The 25,689-nt window shown below is 35.6% G+C and overlaps 1 protein-coding gene across 2 annotated transcripts; it reads right to left on the bottom strand.

The window, feature by feature from the left end:
- Positions 1-1,914: 1,914 nt before the first annotated feature.
- On the bottom strand, positions 1,915-25,100 carry hepacam2 (HEPACAM family member 2). 2 transcript variants are annotated; one of them, XM_041248889.1, is made up of 9 exons: positions 25,006-25,100; positions 23,600-23,953; positions 22,656-22,940; positions 19,793-20,092; positions 9,636-9,761; positions 7,511-7,532; positions 7,364-7,398; positions 2,965-3,038; positions 1,915-2,542 (listed from the first exon to the last, which is right to left on the bottom strand). In XM_041248889.1, exons 1-9 carry the CDS (start codon positions 25,064-25,066, stop codon positions 2,426-2,428), a joined length of 1,374 nt encoding a protein of 457 aa, XP_041104823.1. In that variant the 5' UTR covers positions 25,067-25,100; the 3' UTR covers positions 1,915-2,425. The 2 variants fall into 2 exon arrangements, with proteins under 2 accessions (XP_041104823.1, XP_041104824.1); XM_041248890.1 differs by having other exon boundaries at positions 19,799-20,092.
- Between the last annotated feature and the right edge of the window lie 589 nt (positions 25,101-25,689).

Below are 25,689 nucleotides of genomic sequence, written 5' to 3'. Positions count from 1 at the left end.
AGTCAAGCTCCAGAAAAGATCTATAGAGCAGGCTTCATACAAAAGAGAACAGTGTCATCCTACACCATGTTTCGTTTAAGGAACAATGGGTTATACCTCTCACAAGCTGGGTATTTTTAATTATTATTAATTATTACCGTCAAAACATGTAGTGTATATCTACGTCCCAGCCTATTTTGGTCAAGTCCAGACATGTCCATTAGCAAGAAGTATGATTTTATTTTACAATTGTAAATAAGCGTTTTTGTGGTGTTGTTATTTTTACAAAATCAATCTGGTAGTACTGGTAGCAGTTCATACAAAAAGTGTAGGCTGTAGGGTTAGGAACATAACGCATTAGTTTCCATAGCTTCCTGCAATATCTTTTTCAAAACAATTGTGATTGTTTTCATATTTTTATTAACATATTCATGGTCATAAATCAGTTTTGAGCTGTTATGCTTTGGGTCTTCCCATCAAAATGTCTTCTGAACAGGTTTATGAATATGCATTGGAAGCCCCAAATAATGACTTTAAATAAATAAACAAATTATTTTGGTGGGTTAGGATGGAAAAACAACCAGTAATAAAAGAGAACAAAATATTCATATGGCTGGAGGTATGTCCCCTCTACATCTTGTATCTTCACTCTAACTGGGGGTCTGTAAAGCAGATATTGTTATTATTATATAGGACTTCCCGCCCCTTTGAACATGTACTGGAGCAAGCGGGTAGGACAGATGAACCAATCAAAATGATGAACTTTGGGAGAGGAGTCGGGAACCAATGAAATGTTTCTGATTGACTAGGTTGGATTAAAGCCGGCAATGTCGTGATTTCAGAAGACATTTTGACGGGAAGACTCGAAGCATAACCACTGTGAAACGAAACTATTGCAATTGTTTTGAAAATGATATTGCAGGAATACGTACAACAAAGCAGGAAGCTAAGGAAAGTAATGCATTGTTTTCTAAACCCTAGAGCCTGTTCAGTAACACTTTAAGCAATCAGTAAAAACATACTATTGCCCAAATATTTCTAAATCGTCGTCTTCTGCTACCGCTACTAAAGAAAATATCTTGGCGCCCTGGTATGACTCATACATTGTTCATCATTTCTACACTAAGCTTGATGGGGAACAATCATTATACATTTTTGCATACTTGTTCACATATCAATAAACCTTATTTTGATGTATTTTTCAAGTCACTAAATACAGTTAGTAAATATGTATAAACATTTATACTGTATTAAACATATATTATGCATCTTTATCTAAATAGAAAATGTACAAAACAACTTAGTTATTTACATAAACAATCACTTGAAATAAAAATACAAAAGTTAAACACCTAAATAAACTTTTAAATATGGTTTGTTTAGATTTTCTTTGGGGTGGGGGAATGTATCTTACTTATCCAATGGCAATTTTAACAATTATAGATTGTAAGTGACAGCCTAGTAATTATTTTCAATCATACACCCTACTGACCCAATCCTAACAAAAACATTGCACACAAAATGTTTCCTTAAAAACATAAATAAACAATAAATCAAACCAAAACAAATAAATTAGGAAAAATATCTGTGGAAAAATAGGTACTAACTGTGTCTTTTATGAGAGTATTCAGCCAACAAAAACTACTTTCATATTCGTTTTTAATTGTCATCCTCATGGCAAATCTCCAGGTGGCTTGTCTCATTGTTAATACCTTATTTCATCTGACAATTATGCGCCTGGTGGTAATTCCTGTCTCAGAGCCATACTGGCTTTTACATAGATGCAAAAACAAAAAAAAACTACAAAAAACTTGATGACTTTGGCAAAAAGCAGTGATAAATGTGTTTATAAATAGTATTAAAATAATATTTAATATGAATCAGCCACTGTGGGTTTTGGTGGGTTTTTCTTACTACCATATTTTCTGGAGGGGGGGGGGGGGGGGGGGGGGGGTTGATGACAATGGTGGTGAATGAATCCCAAAACGACTACAGTTAGAAAGTATTTATCCCTGATTTGCATGAATTACACTTACACTAATTTTGCAGTTCAACAGAATAACAGTAAATGTAAGTATTGTAGAAGAACTTATCACAATAAGTGCAATCAAAACAAAAGTTTAACAGTGTTAACCCTTTGTTAACCTGAGTTCCTGTATTCGAAATTCATGTGCTATAACCGGAAAAGCATTGTCAGTGACTTCTGGCCTTTAAACATTTAACAGAAAAGATTGACGTCGAGGTAATGGAGATTGTCTGTCTTGTAAAGCCAACTTTCTCCTTTTCAAAAAATAAAATGGGAAACCATTTTGCTTTTGGAAACTGCTGAAGAATTAGAAATAGCTTACTGTCCAAGCCCTTGAGCAATACTCCGAATACCTACGAAAAAACAATCTTTAGAAATAACTGGCTGAGCGGAAAATTAGGCTTGGTTGTGTAACATGTGTTACTTCACAGGCGTCGTTGATGATGCTTCTGGAACGTGTCTGATAACTTCATAAATAGTGGTATGTGAATTTGGGCCATGAAATGAATCCAGGTTTGATAAAGATCTGTTTGACACCTAAAAAGTAAAAAATAAAAATAACTTTTTAGCACAAGGACTCATCTAGAACTATTGAAAGAGCTCCTATTTTGTGAAATGTACTGTACTGTATGTACTAAAAAACTGAAGGCCCGCTGTTTGGAATTTGTAAATATGTTCTAAATATATAAAAAGAACATTTTTAAAAAAGCATTATATTATCATGTATTACCAATACAGTTAGATTCAATGCTTTATGTTTGTATAGTATAGTATATATTGATTGCACTGTCTCCATAGGTTTACAATATAAACTTTACTTCAAAAAAGCTTGGATAAAGTAATAATTTACTAATAGAGACCAAAAAAGTATTGTCTTCATGTGGTTATAATAACTTCACAAGAAAGCTATTCATTTGTATCTTGTTAAAAAAAGTAAAAAATTAAAAATATGTAAGTACCCGTGTCGGCTCAGAGGTCCCAGGTATAGTAATAAACTCATAAATCCCAAAGTCATCTGTTGCATCTTCATGTCCTGCAAAAAGAGAGAAAAAGCCCCTGTGTAAGACATCTGTATTGTCCTTTTACATTTAAAAAAAAAAAAGCATTTGTTTTTTTGCTGATATCATTTTGCAAATTGCATTGCGACCAGGCAATTATTTTGCAAATTACTCAACGTGCACAATGAGCGCGTCGGTAGAGTTAGAAGTACAGAGAGCATTAGTCGCTGTATGACAAAAGCACGCAAATACACACCAAAAAAAAAATATGTCAAAGGAAGGACAGCAATTTTGGCACATGGAAAAGAAAACATTTCTGAGAAGGAGCTGAGACTCTTTATGGCTCAGTTCAATCAGCATGAAATGGAGTTGTTTGGAAAAGACTTAGCCAACATCAGTTATGCTAGTATCCTTAGGAAATGATATGTATTGGACTGCCCTTTTTAGCATGACATCTAGAAATTTGCATAGCACTCTGGAAAAGGCGGATTGAGCTATCCCTCCAGGCATTCCAACTGTGGTCTGAAAGGAACCAGAGGTTAAGTAGTGCAGAGAACACAGCACTTTCACATGTGCAGGGATAGCGGTCTAGATTGACACTGGGGTCTAGCTCATCCCTCAATTCAGCTATTAGGTCTAGGATGACATGCGGTGTGAGACGATAACGCTTTAACATGTATCCTCCAGTATCTCAAACAAAGTGACCCTGGGATTGAATATGCAGGGTCTTCTTCTTCTTGCCCTTCTCCTACGAACGTGTTCCAGCACCTACTCAATAAGAGCCAAGTGTCGCCACATCATGAAGTGTACCACAGCAGCCATCCTGAAGCCAATGACAGGTCACTACAGGTGTGTGCTTTTTGCACCTTGTATAAGAAATGTAAAGTTTTTGGAGGGTCAGCAATTGCCTAAGTGCAAGGCAACATTCTTACATCACATTATAATGTTTGTGCACACATAGTATCCAGATCCCACCCAATTCCATGCTCTTTTCTTCATTTGAATGCATTTCAATATAATTATGATGGATTAATGATGGAATATTATTATATTATACAATTTATTACATGATGTTATCTGCAACATGACTCTGATAAGGGAAATACAGCAAACAAAAAATGAGGTATGACACAGGCATGGTTTTTGGGATGGAACCGCATAACAGTCTCGCGTTTTGATTGGTCCTTGTCTGTCGGAGAAATATGACGTCAACACGAGTGGGAAAGCTTGGAGGTATTTTTTTAAATTGTGATTGGAGTGAGAGACAAATATCTGCTTTCCAGAATACTGCAATTAAAATATAATATGGTAGTTTGCTATACTAATATAAAAAACTATGGGTGACTATTACTTTATATAAATTGTCATGCTATGCACAAATGTAAGAATTGGCTTTCTGTGGTGCTCTACTTTTTTCTTTTAAATAGCATATATCTTTAATTGTTTCCATGATTTATTTTACTTGCAAATATATATATATATATATATATATATATATATATATATATATATATATATATATATATATCCTGCCCGTTATTATAATTTTGTGCAGGATACATTAGTTTATCTCTAATGTAATGTAATCACAGTTTTACATATAAACTACCCTGTTCTCAGGCTATGTTCCAAATTCTGGGCTGCTCTGCTTTTCAGGTAACATCCCAAATTCTGGGCTGCTTTGTTTTTCAGATAATGTCCCAGAGTCTGGGCCGCTTTGCTCAGCTGACAGCCGAGTTCTAAGTCATGCATGCTCAGTTGACCATAAAAAAAAACACCAGAACCGGGTTGGGAAATTCATTTAAGAGTAACCCTCAGTACACAAATAAAAGTTCATGTGTTTTTTGACTCACTGAGGTACATGAAAATTTATTTCCTTTATTAAAGGTTAATATTAAAATACATTTTTGAGAAGGAACATGGTATTCCAAAAAAAAAAGGACATCTAACTTGCTTATGTAATGTCCATCACTATATAGTCATGAGTAGGGGTTTCTCAAACCTTCTGTGATTAAGAGACCAGTGCCCTTCAACAACTTCAAATACATCTTATTGTATTGTATTAGTCAATATTTTCCTTAACTGTTCCTGATAGTTTAAACTGTAGGCTATAGATCAGTAGTACTCAACTCTGTCCCTCAAGATGAAATCCAGTCCAGGTTTTTAATCCAGGTTCTAATGTGGTTAATTGAAGCTGCTAAGGCAATTAACTAATTTAGGACCTGGTTGGAATAAAGACCAGGACTGGGATAGATCTCGAGTGTCAGAGTTTAGTACCACTGTTATATATACTGTTTAAACAGTTGGACTATGCAAATATAGTGGGAAAAGTTGTACAATAATAATGATTACATCAAGTGAGAGATTACAGATATTCCTGTGCAAAGTAAAAGTAATGTGTACAAATTTGTCCCTCAGCCATTTACCTTCCCACTTGGAAACATTTACACTGGCCATAAAAGGGTTAACTGCAAAAGTGATAGAATGACACACATTAATTGTATCAAACTGTATGACCTACTTAATGCCTAGATTGATAATTTGCTGTAGTTGATACTTCTAACAATCCATAGGAATTCCTGATATTGATAGAATGGCACAGGTTAAATGTATCAACATGTGCAACCTAATTACTGTCTAGATCAGGGGTCTCCAATCCTGGTCCGGGAGGGCTGGTGTCCTTCCTGGTTTTTGTTCAAACTCTACCCTAAATTATTTAATTGGACCAATTACACTTCCAATAAGCACTTCATTTGTCCCATTAAGTAATTTAGGGTACAGTTGGAACAAAAACCAGGAGGGACACCAGCCCTCCAAGACCAGGATTGGAGACCCCTGCTAGCAGAATCATTGCTCCATAGCAAGCCCAATTATAAACAACCTGTCTTGCATTTTGTGTTTACCCACAGCCGGGTTTGAGATAAGAACGTACTAAATAAAACTAAAATAAATAAAATAACAACAAGAAGAAACTTGCTGTGGCTTCTACCACCATCCCAAAGTGGGCACTGATAAGCAATGGAATGTCCATTTTTTCACACAAATGGAGGGTTCTGAAACTTCAGGAGCAATTAGGGAGCTGCTTATGCTGCCAGCATACCACATCTCAAAACTCTGAGTGAACCCCCTTTACCATACCAGACACATTGCCTTTTCTCACCCTTTTGAGGGTGATTGACCCAGTGTCTTCAAACAATTTCAACTCCCCAAATTACCATACCCCTAGTTTTAAAAAGCTCTTTATTTAAATGAAAAAGAATACTTTAGATTTATGTAGCTCTTTTCATCCCATGGGATACCAAAGCTCTTTACATGCGGCAGCTATTCTGTGCCAGCACACTGACACAGTGTTGTCAAGATATACACACCTCTAGACTGTTGAGGAGAAAAGCCGAACTCTGATTAGAGCTTAATCAGTGAGACTTATGTTACTGAAGATCATAGCATCAGCTAACACTATTGAAAAGCATTTTAATATAAACTTGTTTCTCTTTCTATAATTATAGTAGTTATAAACTCTCTTTGAAATTTGAATTGATTTGGAGTTAAGAATCATTTATCTCTTACCAGACATATTTTGTTTTAAGTGAAAGCTGTAAAAATATGATCAAGGTTTTTCATATTACAGTGAAGCTATTGACGGTTGATGGGGGATAACCTCATGAAATATATTAACAGTATATATTTAAAATGCACATATTAGCAGTATAAACGATTAAGAAATAAATCGGAGATAACTAGAGGATCCAGTCACACCTGTTGTGAACCCAGATAGCCACAATTAGGTAAGTAAAATTAGGTTTCTGTAATATCATTCTACTATCTTACAAAGTTGTTGTAAACATCCTTTTTTAATACAATACACGTTTAATTCAAAGCACAGTTATTTTTATGACTGAAACCCAAAATGAAAAAGTCTCACATTTGTTGTAAAACAAAATGTCATAATAAAAAAAGGACAGGGCCAAGTGAATTACTGTATTTTCAGGACTAGTAGTGGTACAGTCATGGCGTGCAACTTCTATTTTTGTTGTAAACATAACCAATGTTATATGATTATCCCCAAAATATAAACTGGTGATAACCAGACAATGAGAGTGCTATGTGCGTCACTCAACAAGTGACATGGCTGGAACAAAACACCACTGATGCATAAACAATTATATTATGGAAAATATACCAGCAGACGAGTTACTGATAACGTATCATGCTCTGTCAAACAAATATACATGTGGTGAATGAGATCCTGCAATTAACTGTATGGGTAGAGCAGCAACTGCTGCCATTATTGTTTTATGTACATAGGCAGTGATAATTACCAAGAACAGTTGTTAGGTAAAATGCACTGTGAAAAAAATACCTGAGAGGTGTGGCCTTTTTTGTTCCATTAAAGGCCTGTAAGATAAAAAAAAAAAAATGTATATATAGTAATAATGTTATCAGGATAATAATACAGTCATATTTGATTTTAAATAGACATGTGATAGTAATATCATGGTTCACTTACCTGGTGTACATCTGTTTTATCACTGGAAAAGAAAGAATGAGATTAGGTGTTAAAATTGATTTTCTGTTCTGTCTTACTTGTTATAGTATTTAACTACTTATGTATTTATTTTAAGTGCATATTTGAATAACATTTGGTTATGTATAACAGAACTGCACATTGATGAATATGTTTTAAACTGGTGGCTACCTTAAATAAAATATAAACTACCTCAACATAATCAGATCTCACTACAATCAACTTGCAAGCTTGCTCCTCATTTTAGGTAAAGCAATGTTCACAAACTCTTAACTAAAGTGTTTCAAAGTATATTTTGATGGAGTAAGTCATGTTTGATACTCATGAAAAGATAATAAAATAATTAATTAGGTAAAGCTTTGTGAATGTTTCACTTTATGTAACCACCCGTTATGCATTCTTGTCCTATTTAAATATAAAAATTGTTTAAGAATGTTAAAAGAATCATCAAGCTCAATTACATCATAATTATTCAGTATTAGTTTCAGAGTATACACTATCTGGCAGTATTATTGTAGTGTTTTAATTTTGTATAATTAAAAAAATAAAAAAGTCATTGATGTAAAATTCAGCTTGGGACATCTGGCCTACTCACTACTTTACACATCAGAAGCAGCAAGTAACCAAATCATCAGCATACAGCTGCACTTTTGTTTGGGTAAATTAATAGAAATGCTACACAAAAGAGACCTAATTATAAACTCCTTAGGGTGCTCCCTTTAGCAGCAGGCCAGATCCCACTTGTCCGGCTTGTCCTATTCTCTTTATAATTCCTAAATCAGTACTAATGTAATACTAAGACAAGCCAAAATTGTGTGGCTTTCCAGTCTGTAGTTTCTCTTATGCAGGATCTAATCAAACAATCCCTGAAATGTAAGGTGTCACAACATGAGAGGAGAGATATAACGCAGGGACGTTTTCACCTTTTGGGAGAGAACTGAAGTTAATGACTATAAAATGGTTTCCTTATTAATTTAACTAGTATCTCCTTATTCCTTATTCAAGCTGAATAGGGAAATAGTTTTTTTCTTGCACATTAGACACTTCCAGGGTCAGTGTTGCAGGCAGTCTTATGTCTGAGGCTCAAAAAGATCAGGTGTCAACAACACCAAATGTGAGCACTTTCTTCCAAGCATGGCCACCAAAAAACTTGCTTTCTTATTTACACCAAATTGGTCAATAATACAGGCCTGTGAACATCAAATCTACAGATGGAAGTCATCAGCATTTCCAATTTGTTCAATACCCAGATGTTTGAGGACGCCTTGCTTTTGTGGTTTAACAATGCCCCTGATCAGAATGGGACACGCTACAGTGTATACTTTTAAAAAGTTCATTTACAACAGTATTTTCAATAAAATAAACAGTAGACTTACTTTTAAGTGTATAATACTTTTCATTGCACTGTAATTTAAATTTGATTTCAGTGTTACTATAACTTAAATAAAAACTGACAGTATACATTTAGCTTGACAAGAATTACTAATATTCATGTTAATGAGACTTGACTGACTGTAACTTGAGTTGGCTTAATATAAACAGAAAATAAAAACCACAGCACTAGACAGAATGCAGTCAGGTTTCCATTGGTTTTAGACAGACAGGACTTACAAATCATGCTGAAACAGGTTTTGGATTGTAGAGAGTATCACACCATGTTATTCAATAAGGATTTTGTTGAGAACCCCAAATTATATAAGTACAGAATGCCGGTATGTAGAGGGGCTGTATATTTGGTTACTGTCTCTTTAAATAATAAAAAATGCAGTAAAAGTATAGTAATTAATGTATTTTCTTAAACATTTTGCGTTGTTGCTTATATCATCTATAGTTGTGTTTGGTGTACTTCAGTATGATATAATGCCTATTTTATATTTAATTTATATGTTTTGTTATTGTTTTTTTTAAACGCAAATCCTCAAGTGTGCTGTATAAGAGCAATTGTCTTAAAGAAGGACCTTTATCCCTTTTGTCCGGCACCTTAAATTTTAATTTTTATACCAAGCATTTGGGGGACATTGACAACGTTTGTTTTTTAATACCAACATCTATCCTGACTTAGCTAAGGCAGCACACAGAACTTAGATGCAATTCCTTGCTTCCATACCTTTTTTTGGGTGGCATCTCCGCCATAGAAAGACAAAAAGCATGCACACAATTGTTATTATGGAGATCGTTGTTATGACTGCTAAAGGTGACACGAAGCTTGCTTTTTGGGCCAGTTTTTCTTTTCCTGTAATAAAAAAAGATAAAATGCTTAGTTATTATGCCTTAGTTAATTTTGCAATTCACTTTCAACCCTACAGTTTTCATGCTTTCAGTTTAGTTTAAAAAATAAAAGATTACAGTTTGTAATCATGGTAAAGTCTGCAATGAGCAATATTGTTTACGTTCAATAAAACAATGATGTTCTCTGTAAAAGACAAAGGGAAATTCCATTACTCACAGAGTACAGGGGAAGTTCTCATGAGTTACTCGCAAATCTTAGATCTGACTCTTTAAATATTAGGGTACTTCTCCAATGTAATTTGGTTCTGGATGTATACTCTCGGAATCAGTCTGAAACTATGTTTGTTTGCTGTTTTGGAACAGATAAAACTTACAGTATATATAATAAACAAAATGTTTTTTTGTTTTGTAATCATCTTTTTTTTTATTTCTGTACACATAAATATTTTCTATTTATTTCTGTACCCCATCAACCCCACAGCAATAAAATAAAATTAAATAAATAAAACACCTTTACCCTCCCATCCCTCGGAGCAACTGTATCATTATATCCATATCTTAAGTTTACCAGTAGTGAGTCCTATATTGAACTTGAACTGGTTGGAGTGGTATAAGAATCCAATTAAATATTTTACCCCCCACCCTTCCTTCAAAATTATCTTTGTGTAAAAAACACAGTGCCGGGTCAGTGTTAACTTTTAGCCCAATCACAGAGCTGACAGTCTCGAGAACCTCCCTCCAAAAGACTGTTACAAGTGACCAGTCCTACAGCATAAGTACCAGCACGTTGGTGAGTCCCTCAGTCCCATTCTATACATTTCTGATTGAGTCCAGGACAACCTATGCAGCATTTTAACTGCATTTATTTAAGATGTGTTACTCTCATGGGTCTATTCATATTAGCAAGGAGATTTTCCCAGTCCTCTTGACTCTAATACCCAGGTCCCAGTCAGGTTGGGGTTGTATTATCTATTAAAAAGCAGTATATACCAGAAGCTTGGTGGGACTTATGCATCCACTGATTTAAAGCTTTAACTACTGATAAAGTCTGTGGCATTTTCGACCGCTCCCTAACAAACCCCTTAGGCAGTGACGTAGCTGCAGGTACTTCCAGAAGTCAGTCCTAGGAATGTTGTACTTATTTTGTACTAATTTAAATGTGTCAAAATGTCCTTTGGTGTATAAAATTTGAATAAAATGTATACCCCCCCCCCCCCCTTTTTTTTTTTTTTGCCAAAGTCTGGATACCATCTGTTTATGCCCAGATTAAAACAGTACGCGCTATAACAAGATTAGAATGCATTTGCGGGGGGAGAGGGGGATTGCTAAAGGGACCAAAGAAATGTCCTTTCCTGCATTATGCCCTGACCTAATAAGAAAGCGGGGGAGAGCAGTCCATTTGTTAAACTACTGCAGATGGGTTACCATAAAGCCCCTTTATCAAAGTTTGAAAGATTAGGCCAAATCCAAAGGCGTCCAGAATGTAATGGAGATACTCCATTCAACCCTGTGAACGCCTTTACTGCATCCAAGGACATCGCTGCTACTGGGTCATCGAGGTCCCTGACCTCCCATATCAAATGTGCTAACCTTTGCAGATTGGCCCTGTGACAAAGCCTACTTGGTCTGGTTTAACCAACATATGTATAATTTTATTTAGTCTTATAGTCCAGGTCCAGTCCAGGTTAGCATCCGTTGATTGGTACCATTCTGCTGCAAAGGGCTGGTCTTCACCGGCTGCAGGGCCGAGCTGTTCTAAAAAGTTCTTTCTTTGTTCTTGGAGTGGACTCTCCCCGTTTCTTAGTGCAGCTTGTCACGTGATTTTATCCTGTTCTGCTCTATGCAGACAGCCTGTGATTAATAGTGCTAATCTAGGTGTATGCAGACAGTTAAGCACACAATATCTAACCCCTTTCCTACTGTAGCGGTTAACATAAAAAGGCTTCATAAGTACTTCTACATTCTCATTATACATTAACATTTGGCTGACCTAAAATCCTACTTCACTTCCGCATTCCATAATGTCTCCTTCGGGTTTTGGTATAAGTGTTATTATTGCAATATTCATGCTAGTGGGTAATATCACTCTAGTCCAGGCTTCACTGTAAAGCTTGCATAGGACAGGGTTAAGTCTTGGAAACGCTTGTAATATTCATTAGGCAGACCGTCTTCCCCTGGCGCCTTCCCTGTTGGCATTGATTTTATACTTCTGTAACCTCCCCTTCTTTTATTTTTTGTTCAAAAAAGTCTTTTTGTACTACATTAGGTTTTGGTAATTCAATCTGGAAAAATAAGTTATTATAATCTAGAGTTCCTGCTTTTGATTCTGGTTGATATCATTTATGGTAGTATTCTTTAAAGGTGCTATTAATAGACTTGGTGTCTACATATAGCTGTCTAGTCTCATCTCTAATTGCTGGAATACAAGAGTTAATTTCTATATTTTTTTAATTGGCATGCTAGGAGTTTGCTTGCTTTTCCCCCTGATTTGTAATGGTTTTGTTTTAATCTATATAGTGTATATTCTGCTTTTCTATTATAAATTGAATTAATCTCAAATTTAGCTTTTGTTTTTCTGCAGGATCACTTCCATATGTTGCCACTAATTCCTTAATTTCTCTTTTGTTTGCATACCATTTCTAAATCTTTTTAATTTTATTTGTGGATGTCATTTAATCAATTCACCCCTTATATATGCTTTAAAGGCTTCTCATACCACTAAGCTGCATTGTGCTGAACCTTTATTAATGATATAATAAATAATTAAATTTCCTTCTGAGGTATGGCTGTTTGAGTCGAGTCCTGTAATATACTAGTATTTAATCGCTATTTCTGTGATTTTTGTAGCTTCTTCACTGTATCCATTATGTAGAGTTTTGGAGATTAAAAAAATAGTCAATTCTAAATGACACTTTGTGCACTGAGGAATAGACTGTATAATACCTTTCCTTGGGATGTATTAATCGCCATATATCTATCAGGCTGAGCTCTCTACTTAGTTCTGCCAGAGCTTTACAGTTACTGGGATTCTTAGTATTCCTTGGTGTTGATTTATCTGATCAAGTCCTGGATCTGGTTCAAGTCTCCCCCTATAACTACAGGCAGCTCTCCCAATGCCAAAATAAGTTCCGTTACATTAGCAAAGAACCCAGGGTGCACCACATTCGGCGCATATAAGTTTGACAGCATTAAATTATGGTTATTTACTGTTGCCAATAATATCAAGACTGTTCCTTCGTTGTCACTTATTTCCTTCTGGATTGACACATTTAATGACTTTGCAAAAGGTGCTGATACTCCACGTTTCATAGACTCATGTATTATGATAGGAGGACCCCAACCACAGCTGTCTAAGCTTGTGTAAATCCTGTTAAATGTGTTTCTTGTGCTTCGGGGGGGGTGTTTCTTGTGCTTCCCCCCCCCCCAACAACAAAATGTTATTTTAATAATAAGGACATTAGGAGGCTGGGCCCAAACCATAGCTTGTCAACCCCCACACAAAAAAATACTGGTTTGTTTGCACATGAAGAGCTTATACAATAACTACGAAGAAGAAGAAGAAGAAGAAGAAGAAGAAGAAGAAGAAGAAGAAGAAGAAGAAGAAGAAGAAGAAGAAAGACAGAAAGACAGAAAGACAGAAAGACAGAAAGAAAGAAGTATAGTGTGTAATAAAATGTATTCGAAGCTGACCTTTACATCCCCAATACAACTGAGTTAGCTGGTACATGTATTTAAGGAAAATGGCTATAGATTACATAGCTAATGTTTACCCTTTCCTAATCTTTATAACAGTAGTGTTGTCATCGAAACTGTATCTTTTTGTTGTAAGGCTTTCATATTATTCCACTGTGAAAGGCCCAATCAAAAGATATTTGTCATGACGGCTGTTACCACGGTGATTTCTTCTGGTCTCATTACAGTAAAACACTGTCAATAAAAGGCACCTGCTGCCACCTGTTTACTTAACAAAAGATCTGTAAACACATCATACTGGGGACTGTGGCAAATGCTCAGCTGCTGAAAATGTAAATGTTGTACGAAAAGCCTTTTTTATTACAACACATCTTATGGATTAATAAAACCAAAAAATGGCTACACTGCAATCCTTACATAACAAATATTCCTTATCATATCTGTTTACCAGTAAATGTACCACATGTAAGCCGGACAGAATATGGGAAAATAAAACAAACAGTAGAATTGTTTGCTGCACATGTTGTTAATTCTGTAAGAACTCTATGGAACAAAAGATTGAAGCTCATGAAGCAAACCCAGAACACAGAGTAGTGCTACTCAGACTGTGACAAAATAATAAAAGAAAACAAAGTCCAAAGCACACTGTTTTGGTCATGTGCTACAGCCAACTAAGTGCAGTCTCTGGTTTCTTTCTTGGTTCTCTTAGTCCCGCTTCTCTCTGGCTTTCTTTTGTTGTTTCTTCTTCAGCTCTCTTTCGTCTCACATCACACTGTTCGTCTCAGCAGCCCACTACTAATCCCCCCATCCAGGCCACGCCCCCGATGTACCAGACACCAATCCCAGGCATTCCCACTCTCGATCCCTTGATTGTTGCAATCTCTTATCCCCTGATTTGTGACAACAACGTTGCAACTGGGTCCGCTCGCACGGCAAGCCGAGCGTCTGATAGGTGGAGATTCTCCTGTCTCTGACGTCCGTGAACACCTGCAGTTCAATCTTTCACCCTGGGTCACAGAACCTTCAAAAGCATGCTTACAGCAGACCCAGGGTCATGTCTATTATATACTATATATATATATATATATATATATATATATATATATATATATATATTATTTAGTAGGGCCCGAGAACGGGTTAGGTTTTGTTTTGTTTATTTTCATTTTGTTGTAAATAATACACTACAGTGTGTCCTGGCATTCTGGGTCTAAAAGTGTTTATTTGGAGAAGGAAAACGTGTGACCAGAGGGCAATCCATCACAATGTAGCCAGTATATACATATATATATATATAGAGAGAGAGAGAGAGAGAGAGAGAGAGAGAGAGCAAGAGAGAGAGAGAGAGAGAGAGAGAAAGAGACACACTGCTATGCAAAAGTCTTAGGCATGTTGCATTTTTCTACTCTGATGCATTATGAGTATCAACAATTTTCTCAAAGCCTCCACTGGTGTTTTCTACTATTATAACAATCTTGACTTGCATAAAGAAGGAAAAACATTGAGTGAAATAGCTTGCATCACTCGATTTTCAAAGTGTGGTATCTAAAGCATAATCAACAAGGACAGAGAAACATCATCTGTAATTGACAAACCCGGGACTGGAAAACCAAAAAAGCTGTCTAAAAAGGATGAGCAATACTTGAAGATAATATCCTTAAGGAATAGAAAGAAGACAAGCATTGAATTGACAACAGAACTGACAAAAAGCGCAGATGTTGTTATCCATCAAATCCAGTACGAAGGTCACTCTTGAAATCAGGACTTAAAGGATGTGTTGCAGTAAGAATACATCTGTTAAGAAAGGGGAACAAGGCTAAAAGGCTAAAATATGCACAAGAACACAGAAATTGGATTATGGAACAAGGGTCAAAGGTGCTTTGGACTGCTGATGGACGGACAACGACACCTAGGTCATTGTGTGACAATAATGTTGAGCCATAAGTTATTTTATGTAGTCTATGTTACTAAAGCATAGAAAAGTAAATATAATTTTAAAACAAATCGCTGCTATCACTCTTGCTACACGGTCAGTACAGTAAAACAGAGAGGAAATAATGGCCCAGCTATTCAAAGAGATGCACAATTCCCTTGCACAATTTGTGCCTGCAACAATGTGTGCTGTTGCACAAAAATTGACATTTTCCAAAACAGAATAAAGCAGTTGCGCAAAATTGGAAAATAGCAGTTTTTTGCTCAATTCACAAATGTGTTTGTGCCTTACAAAACCACGTCAATGCCCTGTTAACAACATCCTGCCAAGCCGCTATCATAGGTGCATCGTACATACCAATATTTCTCAGACGAGTCTACGCTCAAATGCAACCTGCACATGGAATGCAGAATCAAAGCTCAACACACATCGGTAGCATTAGCACCCCTGATGTTGCATGTCCACCCCCACGAATATATAAATAAGCTACTAAATGGAGAAATGAAACAATGGACCACAGGATAGTGTAGGCTATTCAGCATATAACTTAAATAAAAATGTACTGTAGTGACTTGCTAACTGGATAAGTGTCAACAGAGACACAGATAAAATATCTCTGTAGCATCAAACTCCACTCTTTATTTTACAGAAATGCGCTTGTTAGCCGTTGTTCTGAAAAGCTCCCACCCGTGCTCTTTACACTATACATAAACATATTTACACAAGTGTGGACTGTAAAACAAACCCACAATGCTGAAAACACTACTCTATTCGGAAGCCCCAAAGACAGGAATCTCCCTGCTGAAAGGCCATTCCAACTGTCCCTACTCAACATGCCCCCTGCTCCTACCACACCTGTTTGGCATAGTCAGTAGCATGGAATGCAGATCGTGGGTGTCAAAGTATGCTTCTGACATCAGTGAGAAATAAATAACAACGCTTAAAAAAACAAAGTCAGCTTTGTCCTTATACCTGAGTGTGGAATTACCGGGTGAGTGGCATGAAAAGGAAAGGGAGCCTTTGGAGAATGCAACTACAGGGATATTTTATGGATTGAGCCCTTGGGCACCGTGGCCCTTAGCCAGTGATGCCGAGGATAGGGCACTTAGCTAAACACATGTAATGGAAACATTCTGTGCATTGCAAGCCTGTCACACTTATCACAAAACTGAGCCATTTCCATTCTAATGTGGCCTTAGGAGCAATTCAAATAATTCTGTGCTTAAGCATATGAAATTTGCAAATGCATACATTTGTATCTAATGTTTATCAAAGGCATTAGACAATTACATATTTAAAGGGTCATGACTGACTGACTGATATATGACTATATATATTATATATATATATATATATATATATATATATATATATATATATATATATATATATATACAGTGCCTTGCAAAAGTATTCAGACCCCTGACCAATTCTCTCATATTACTGAATTACAAATGGTACATTGAAATTTCATTCTGTTCGATATTTTTTTTTAAAACACATTAACTCAAAATCAATTATTGTAAGGTGACATTGGTTTTATGTTGGGAAATATTTTTAAGAAAAATAAAAAACTCAAATATCTTGCTTGCATAAGTATTCAACCCCCCCACATTAATATTTGGTAGAGCCACCTTTCGCTGCAATAACAGCTTTAAGTCTTTTGGGGTAAGTATGTACCAGCTTTGCACACAGTGTCGGAGTGATTTTGGCCCATTCTTCTTGGCAGATTTGCTCCAGGTTGTTCAGGTTGGTTGGACGACGCTTGTGGACCGCAATTTTCAAATAGTGCCATAGATTCTCAATGGGCTTGAGATCAGGACTTTGACTGGGCCATTGTAGGACATTCACCTTTTTGTTCTTGAGCCACTCCAATGTTGCTTTGGCCTTGTGCTTGGGATCATTGTCCTGCTGAAAGGTGAATTTCCTCACAAGCTTCAGTTTTTTAGTGGACTGAAGCAGATTCTTGCAGTATTTTCCTGTATTTTGCTCCATCTATTCTTCCTTCAATTGTAACAAGATGCCCAGTCCCTGCTGATGAGAAGCATCCCCACAGCATGATGCTGCCACCACCATACTTCACTGTAGGGATCGTGTGTCTTGAGGCATGGGCAGTGTTAGGTTTGCGCCACACATAGCGCTTTGAGTTTTGGCCAAAAAGCTCTATTTTGGTCTCATCTGACCACAAAACCTTTTCCCACATCGCAGCTGGGTCACTCTCATGCTTTCTGGCAAACTCCAGACGTGCTTTCAGATGGTACTTTTTGATATGGTTGATTGGTGTACCATTACTCCTCTCCCAGCCATTGAACTCTGTAGCGCCTTCAAAATGATTGTTGGCCTCTCTGTGGCTTCTTTCACAAGTCTCCTTCTTGATTGAGTGCTGAGTTTTGAGGGATGGCCTTTTCTTGGCAGTGCCTGGGTGGTGTGATGCAGCTTCCACTTCCTGATTATTGATCCAGCTGTGCTCACTGGGATATCCAAATACTTGGATATTATTTTGTACCTTTTCCCTAATCTATGCATTTGTATTACTTTATCTCTAAACTTTTTGTAGAATGCTCTTTGGTCTTCATTTTCTTTCAGATTCACAGCCTTACCAATGATCATTTAACAGTGGCATTTTTATCCAGAAAATGTGACAGCAACTTTAATGGTTCACAGGTGGAGGCCACTGGTAAGGTAATTGTGTCCTCGTTAGGGCAATTTCTTTCATCGGCGCAAACTGGGAGCTTCCACAGCACAGGGGTTGAATACTTGCAAGCAAGATATTTGAGTTTTTTATTTTTCTTAAAAATATTTCCCAACATAAAACCAATGTCACCTTACAATAACTGATTTTGGGTTTAAGTGTTTTAAAATAAAATATCGAACAGAACAAAATTTCAATGTACCATTTGTAATTCAGTAATATCAGAAAATTGGTCATGGGTCTGAATACTTTTGCAAGCCACTGTATATAATGGCAGTGGTTTGCTTTTAGCTGAAGACTGGGGGTCAACCACGTAGGGTAATGTATATTACTATGGAAGAACCCCAAAAATGTATCTGCTGTTAACTTACTGAGCACACTGCTTAGTTTTAAAAACTGTGAGCACAGTGGAAAAACCGGGGCAATTTCATAATTTTAATGTTTCTGACCAGGACAACAAATCAGGGCTAAAAACTGGGACAATCCCAGTTTTCCTGAGATGCCTGGTAACCATAAGTCTGCATAACTCATATTTGTGTTTCATGTCTGAATAGATGTTATTCCCAAGGTGATTGGCTACTCTTGTAATTACACTGTGAATACGAAGTCATTACAAGCGACTATGTTTATGATTAGGTGATCTGATTGGTCCAAATTAATACGTGTAGTAATTCAAATTAGAACGTGTACTAAATATCTGAAACTCGCAAAATGCTTGACTTGGGTGGCCTTTCACATCCATATACTGGAATTACAAGAATATATTTGCAAGTACCCACATGTGTACATGACTATAACAATGATATCAATTTTTTAATATAGCATTTTGATCCATAGCAACCTAGAATATAATAGCAATAATGACCTCAGCCCCTGGCAGGCTCATGTTTAAAAACACAAGTGCATTGTACAATATGTGTAAAGCAAGCTAGTTTAATTATAGCCTTAATACAATCAAAGAGTCTAAAGAGAACAATTGTCTATTCAGCCAAATTACATTAAACGGCTTCTATAAGATTAACAAAGCACACAACAATAACTGATTTACCATGAGTTGTCATGGTTTCTTCTCTTCCTTCCAACACTCCACTCTGCTTTCCCTATGGTTTATTACGCATTACATTGCGTTTACTAGGTACAGTATACTTTATAAGGGAAAGCTGTTCTTAAGGGATACACACATACAGTATACTTTATAAGGGAAAGCTGTTCTTAAGGGATACACACATATACATATATACAGTTGTGGCAGAGCAAAGCTCTGCCCTTTAAATTGGCAGGGATGGGGTTTTCTTCCCCTACCTGCCTGGGTTTATTATGTTCAGGTGGCTGGGGTTGATTAGTTGATTAGGTTGATTAACGATCAATCAGCGCCCAGCCACCTGATATAAAAGGAGGCCTCTGCTTCTCATTTGGGGGAGAGGGAGCTGAGGAAGCAGGTTGGTTTTTTTGGGGGTTGTTTAGAAAGTTTGAATCCAGTGAAGGCATTGCCCAGCCTGGAAACTGTTATTTTTGTAAGTTTTGCTTTTTATCTTTTGTGTTTAAATTGCTTTGTTTTGGCCCTTGTGCCCTTTCATTTTGTGTTTATTTATAATAAAAGTATATTTGTTTGAACTGAAGTCTGTCTCTGGGCCTCTATCCACTCGCCAGCCTGCCACAACAGTATATTTTTCACTGTATTGATAATTGTGTTATAAAGTTCTTAAAGCAGACTTACCATTACCTAAGTTGGCTACTATGACTGTGAACTGAGTTTCATCCTGTTTCTTGGTGACGTTGTTGTAGGCACTGCACATGTACTCATTTGTCAGAGTAATTTCACCTGAATTTACTACAAAACGTGGCCCCGTCATGATTTCCTTTGTCATATTGTTCACTTTATGAATCCAGGCATAGGTGTTCGGTGGATTTGAATCTGCAGAGCAGTGGAACAAGACAGTCTCTCCTGCATTAACTGTAAAAACCTGACGAACTTGCAGTCCTATATCCGAATTCACCTTCAGGTGGTAAGGTCCATCTAAAAAAGGTGGCATTAAAAAATGCATTATTACTTTAATTCAGACATTGTAAATAGACAGTAAACAGAATTGGTTACAGCATAAAATCATTCTATGTAATATCAAATCCATCACCTAATTAGACATATTTGCAAAACTGTTTTAAGTAAAAGTTATTTGTAAACTGAATATAAACTTTTAACCTTGTCTAATACCATTTAAAAGATATTGTGAATGTATGTAATCAATCAAAACAGTCTTAACAAACTGTATTTTCTTAAACAGACTTAAAGCTTTTTGATTGGGACCCTATAATCATTATTTTTAAGTCAATATCAGCGATCTACAAATAGTAATTGACATTGATGATTGGATTCTCAAAGCTAATTACTTCAAATTGTCATGAGTGCAACAGTATTCTGAAAAGAAAAATATATATTTGAAGATCAATCAATAACAGTGATTAGGAGTGAATAGCACTGGGAATCTAACCCCATACTGTGTGTTTCAAGTATTGGATAAATTGATCATCACTCTTTGTTTTGTTTTTTTGTTTTTTTTTTTTTTTTTTTTTTTATAGAATATGGGCTACAATGATCTATTGAGATCAGACTAACATCCCACGAATGGGTGTATGGGTCACATGATCTGAATAACTCAATATTGGCCCAACAGCACCCTGAACCACAATGAATGCCAACATCGTAAAGCAAAATAAACAGAAATGTAAAAAAAAAAAAAAAAAAAAAAACAGTAGTTATTTTTACCTACTCTTCCTTCCTAAAAAACAACAAGAAAGCAACGGCAGCAATAATCTTGTATTTATAAAACATATACTGAATCATCATTATTTTTCCTATTTTTTTTCTTTTTTTAGGCTAGACCAGCCTCTAAGACAAATATTGAAAAAGCACTGAAGTAAAACTTTATTGACAGGAGGTTTTTTTTGTTTGTTTGTTTGATTTTTTAACTATACACCCGGAACTGATACGTTTTTTTTTTTTTTTTTTTTGTCTGTAAAATAAATTTAAAAATTATATGTTGCTCATTTTATCCAGTCAGACCTATAATAAATACTCCAGATAACATTTGAAGTGGTAGACCTGTGCATTTTATACTGTTGTCATGCAACAGTGGCAAGAGAACAGTACTTCAATAGTCACTTCTCCAAGCAGATGGTGATTACTCATAGGGGGGTGATCAGTTATCAAACCTGGTTCCCTATTAGCAGCAGCAGCAGCATATGGTGCACAGGGATGATGAAATTGCAACAAAAGACTTCAACAAATTGCATTGGCCATGCTCATTAATATTTTACTCAGGATGAGGAGAAGCAATACCTGTTCACATAATTAATTTGTGTTGGTTCTGCATCTGGCAGAACTACACTATAAACATAAATGTAAAAAAAAATCAACTTAGTTTTTGTTTAAATGTTTTTGGTTGTTGATAGTTTGCTTCATGAAAATGCTTTCAAAATATATTTAGAGCTCAGTACAGCAACTCTTATAATTCTTTGGGAACGTTTGGGAATATTGAAAAAACCCGGAGAAAGTAAAATTGATTTGGAATAACATTTTTTTATTAGTGCTAAACGCGTGTGGTGGGAACCCAGGCTATTTGACGGAGTTGCTGATTTTTTTTTTTACATCTAATTCAAACTTTCTTAGTCCAGCAAAAACTATTTTCTTTAAAGTTTGATTACTATTTATGATCCAGTGTTTAAAGTTATGAAATTAGATTATTATATTTATAAGTAAGTATCATATATAGTATATATATAGTATATATATTATATTATATATATATATATATATATATATATATGTTTTTCAAGTGCAAAGGCACATTTTGAGAGTGGAAAACCATAATTATTATTATAAAACCTTCAATGTAGGAATGAGTTTTCACATTACAGATCCAAATAGTTTCTTGTTAGTTTCATCTTGTTAAAATTGTTTCATTCCTTTCTGAAAAAATGGCTTTTTCATTTGCACTTGCTCTATGGATGGTTTAATACCGCAGTTTTTTTTTAATATGCCTGTCGAGTATATTCATTCCTTTTTGTGTATCCATGTGGTTTATTTAAATGAAAAAAAGTTTATATATATATATATATATATATATATATATATATATAATAATTGCAGGTACCAATTGAATGCATGCAAGTTAGATACAATGCTACTGTGTGTGTGTGTATATTGCAGTCTTGAGCTGCCATTGAAAAGTTGACAACAGAAATATATGCTGATGTTAAGCCCTAAACATTTAAAGCAACCAATAATGTTCCTTACTGTAGTGGAAGTTAAATGGGAAGTCTCTTTGGGGCTTTTTAAGATGCTTGTCTTGTGCTTGCCTATACTTGCTAAAGCTCTCCACATGTTCTGACAGCTGATCGATGGTTACCCAGCATGCTGTGCCATTGAGCTCTCACGCTACATGCAAAACGATCTTTTCATCTACAGAGCAACTACAGTACATGCAGTTAATGTACCACTATTCTGAAGTATATCCCCATGCTCTATAGTCTTAGAAGGAAGCGGAATGAAGTTAGAATCAATTTCCTGGCAGAATACTTACAGAAAACATTTAGCTGAGTAGGTTCACTCCACATTTTGCTGACTAGATTGCTCGCCACACAGATGTATTTGCCAATGTCTCCTTTCTTAGCCAGGGAAATAACAAGTTTACTGTGATCTTCAGAAAAGGTATAGCGAGGGTTTTCTGGAATGGGGCTTCCTCCAAGTAGCCAGTGGTACACTACCTTTGTGCCATATTCAACAGAGCAGGTCATTGTCACATTATCTACATCTTCCACTGCTGCAGAGGCTGGCTCCATGTGGACATATGGTTTTGAAACAGGAACTGCAGAACAAACACAAGTTCATAATGTGCTATAATGATTTAGTTGCTCTTTAAAACCAACCTGCATTAAAATTGTACCAATATTATTTCCATCTAGCTGAAAAAGGACTTGTAGTCCGAGGTGTCCCTAATTTTTTAATCAGTTATTCGTATTTTTATGTACCTACATTACCTTTTCCTTTTTGATTTAGCACCTTTTGGTACACAAAAGTTTTCACTGTTTCAAATGATTCTATATATATATATATATATATATATATATATATATATATATATATATATATATATATATATATATTCCTTACACTGGCACAATTTGAATGCAGGTTGGGTTGAAAGGGCAACCAGGTCATTTCTGAACTGTAAACATCCTTAATCTTTTGTTTCCTACGTATTTGTGCGCTGCACTATATAGCTTTAGGACTAGAGATTAAGGTACAGATACAGTTTTATATTGGTATGATATATATCGATGTAGTAAACCTATATTCATAAGAAGGCAAAAACAACAGTTGGAATTATCTGACATTACTAGCTTGTAATTCTTTTACTCCATTCCTTGCTTCAATAATTAGAAAGTTTGTATCATACCTATATTATCAGATTTGAATAACTCAAAGAATTTCTACCCGGTATAATAGTACTCTTCTGCTACTCACCATTAACAGTAACCTGGATTGTTTTATTCTGTGTCTTGACGAAGTTTTTATATTTTACATTGACTTGTATTGTGTATTCACCATCTTCACTGTCTTCCAGTTTATTGATCAACAGGGATGCATTAGGAGGGTGAAGGGAAAATTTGTTTATAGATTCCATGGCCATGTCATGAATGGGGAAGCTGTCTCTGAATGTCACCAGATGCATGGTATTGTTCGCTCTCCTCAGCTGCCAGTTACCCTGGATATTTCGACCTTCAGTGGGGAAGGTGTATTCCACCAATAGGACAAGAGACTCCCCTTTAATTCCATGGATGGCAGAAAAAGGCACTCTAATAAATGCAGAGCTTGTGCCTAGGGAAAGGGAATTAATAATAATCTAACAGGTAATGTTCATGAAACTGCAAAAAATGTACAAATAGTTATTTTCTATTCATAAATCCCATGGTTGCAGTTCAGTTTGATGTTGTGGTTGGGTTGAAAACAATCCACAGGAATAACATCCTTAAAGAAATGAATTAGAAATACAAGTCTGCACTTTAATATCAGTATCAGTACAATTCCAACACTTAAATACCCACACGTGACATATATATGGAATATGAGTCCAACATATCAATAATCTGAAGACAATGAGAAAAACCTCTAGACTAAACGTTTGTCAATTAATTTTATTACCACTCGCCCTAAAACACACAGTAGCACTAACAAACTTGTTGAAATGTTTTATAACCTACTGTGGTATGATTCTATGATCAAGTGTTTGAAGGATGACAAAGTAAGTATACTTTGATATAACACTAACAAGAGAGATTCACTGCTAAGAAAACATGAATGTCCTTGGAACAAGAATTCCATGAGCAGCAGGCTACACAAAACAAGGGATACTCAAGAACTTGCCTCTAGTACAAACCTAGTGAGCCTGCAGTATTTAGACTCAAAACTCACAGACTGGTTGTTGGCAAAATAAAACAATACACCTGTGTTTTGTTGTTCATCCTTTTTAACAGCAGGAGTAATCAACTTGTACAGCTAACAACATGAGCTACAGTATTACGTGTGTTAAAAATGTGGGTTGTTTCATAAAAGGAAGAATATATTCTTTTTTTCAAGAAAGATGTTGAAAGTTGTGTTTTCAAAAGTGCATAATGTGACTAGGCTGATAACAGTGCATGTCATTTATAAAGAAGAAGTACAATATATGTGCTCACATAAATTTCCCGAAAGACTCAGTGATTGCCTTGTGATTTTAAATGGAATTGTAATTAGTGAATCAAATTTGTCCTGTATTAAATATTAAAGTCAGTTCTTAATGTACTTTAGGTATAACCATTATAAAAGCATAATAATAATAATAATAATAATAATAATAATAATAATAATAATAATAATAATAATAATCTTACCTATAAAGACAACTAGAGTTTCACATAGGAGAAAATAAACCGTGCTGTGAAAGAGATCCATGAATACATCTCATCCCATCCAAACACCCTCTAGTTGTTTTGACTATTAAGGTACTGAAAACTAAATTTGCAAAGGAAATGAGTCGATCTAGCCCTGCCCTCCCATGTGACACAGAGAGAAGAGCAGCACACCTAGTAATTAAAGCAGCTACCCCCCACAGCCCAACACACAACACAGGCTACTGCTCTCTGGACAATAACAGCATCTTTCAATATCATATAAGATTCCCAGCGTAAAGATGAGCATCTTTCAATAGCATAAAAGATTCTCAGTAACCAGTTAGTAATACTTTAAAATGTAATGTTTTGGTGTCCTACTCTAGTTCATTTTATTTAAGATTATACAGTATGTAAAAGCTTTTTAAACCCATAGAACTACAGCATTCAAAATAGCCGGCTTTATATTTTCCTGTTTATTTGTTTATGTTATCTGGGTATTATGCAGTGATGGGACCATTGTGTAAACTGTAGTCACATTTTTCATTCATGAGGGTAACATTTCTTTTCTTCTGTTGTTGATATATTTTATCACCAGAGTCTGGTATGAATGGTACTCTTTATTTTATTTTGAAAAGCCCTCTGTCAATAAAAAATGTCTGTCTTTGTATCCCTGCTTAGAAGTAA

This window comes from Polyodon spathula, chromosome 4 (assembly GCF_017654505.1).
Source record: "Polyodon spathula isolate WHYD16114869_AA chromosome 4, ASM1765450v1, whole genome shotgun sequence".
NCBI lineage: Eukaryota > Metazoa > Chordata > Actinopteri > Acipenseriformes > Polyodontidae > Polyodon > Polyodon spathula.
Note: the sequence above shows the minus strand (reverse complement) of the source record. Positions and strands in the feature narration are given on the sequence as shown.

What these genes read in the sequence shown, in the direction of transcription:
- hepacam2 (XM_041248889.1), bottom strand. Translation starts at nt 25,066, where the DNA reads ATGGATCTCTTTCACAGCACGGTTTATTTTCTCCTATGTGAAACTCTA. An exon ending in AACTCTAGTTGTCTTTATAG is followed by an intron (nt 23,954 to 25,005) that starts GTAAGATTATTA and finishes CCCTTTCCCTAG; the next exon opens with GCACAAGCTCTGCATTTATT. An exon ending in ATAAAACAGATGTACACCAG is followed by an intron (nt 7,399 to 7,510) that starts GTAAGTGAACCA and finishes TTTATCTTACAG; the next exon opens with GCCTTTAATGGAACAAAAAA.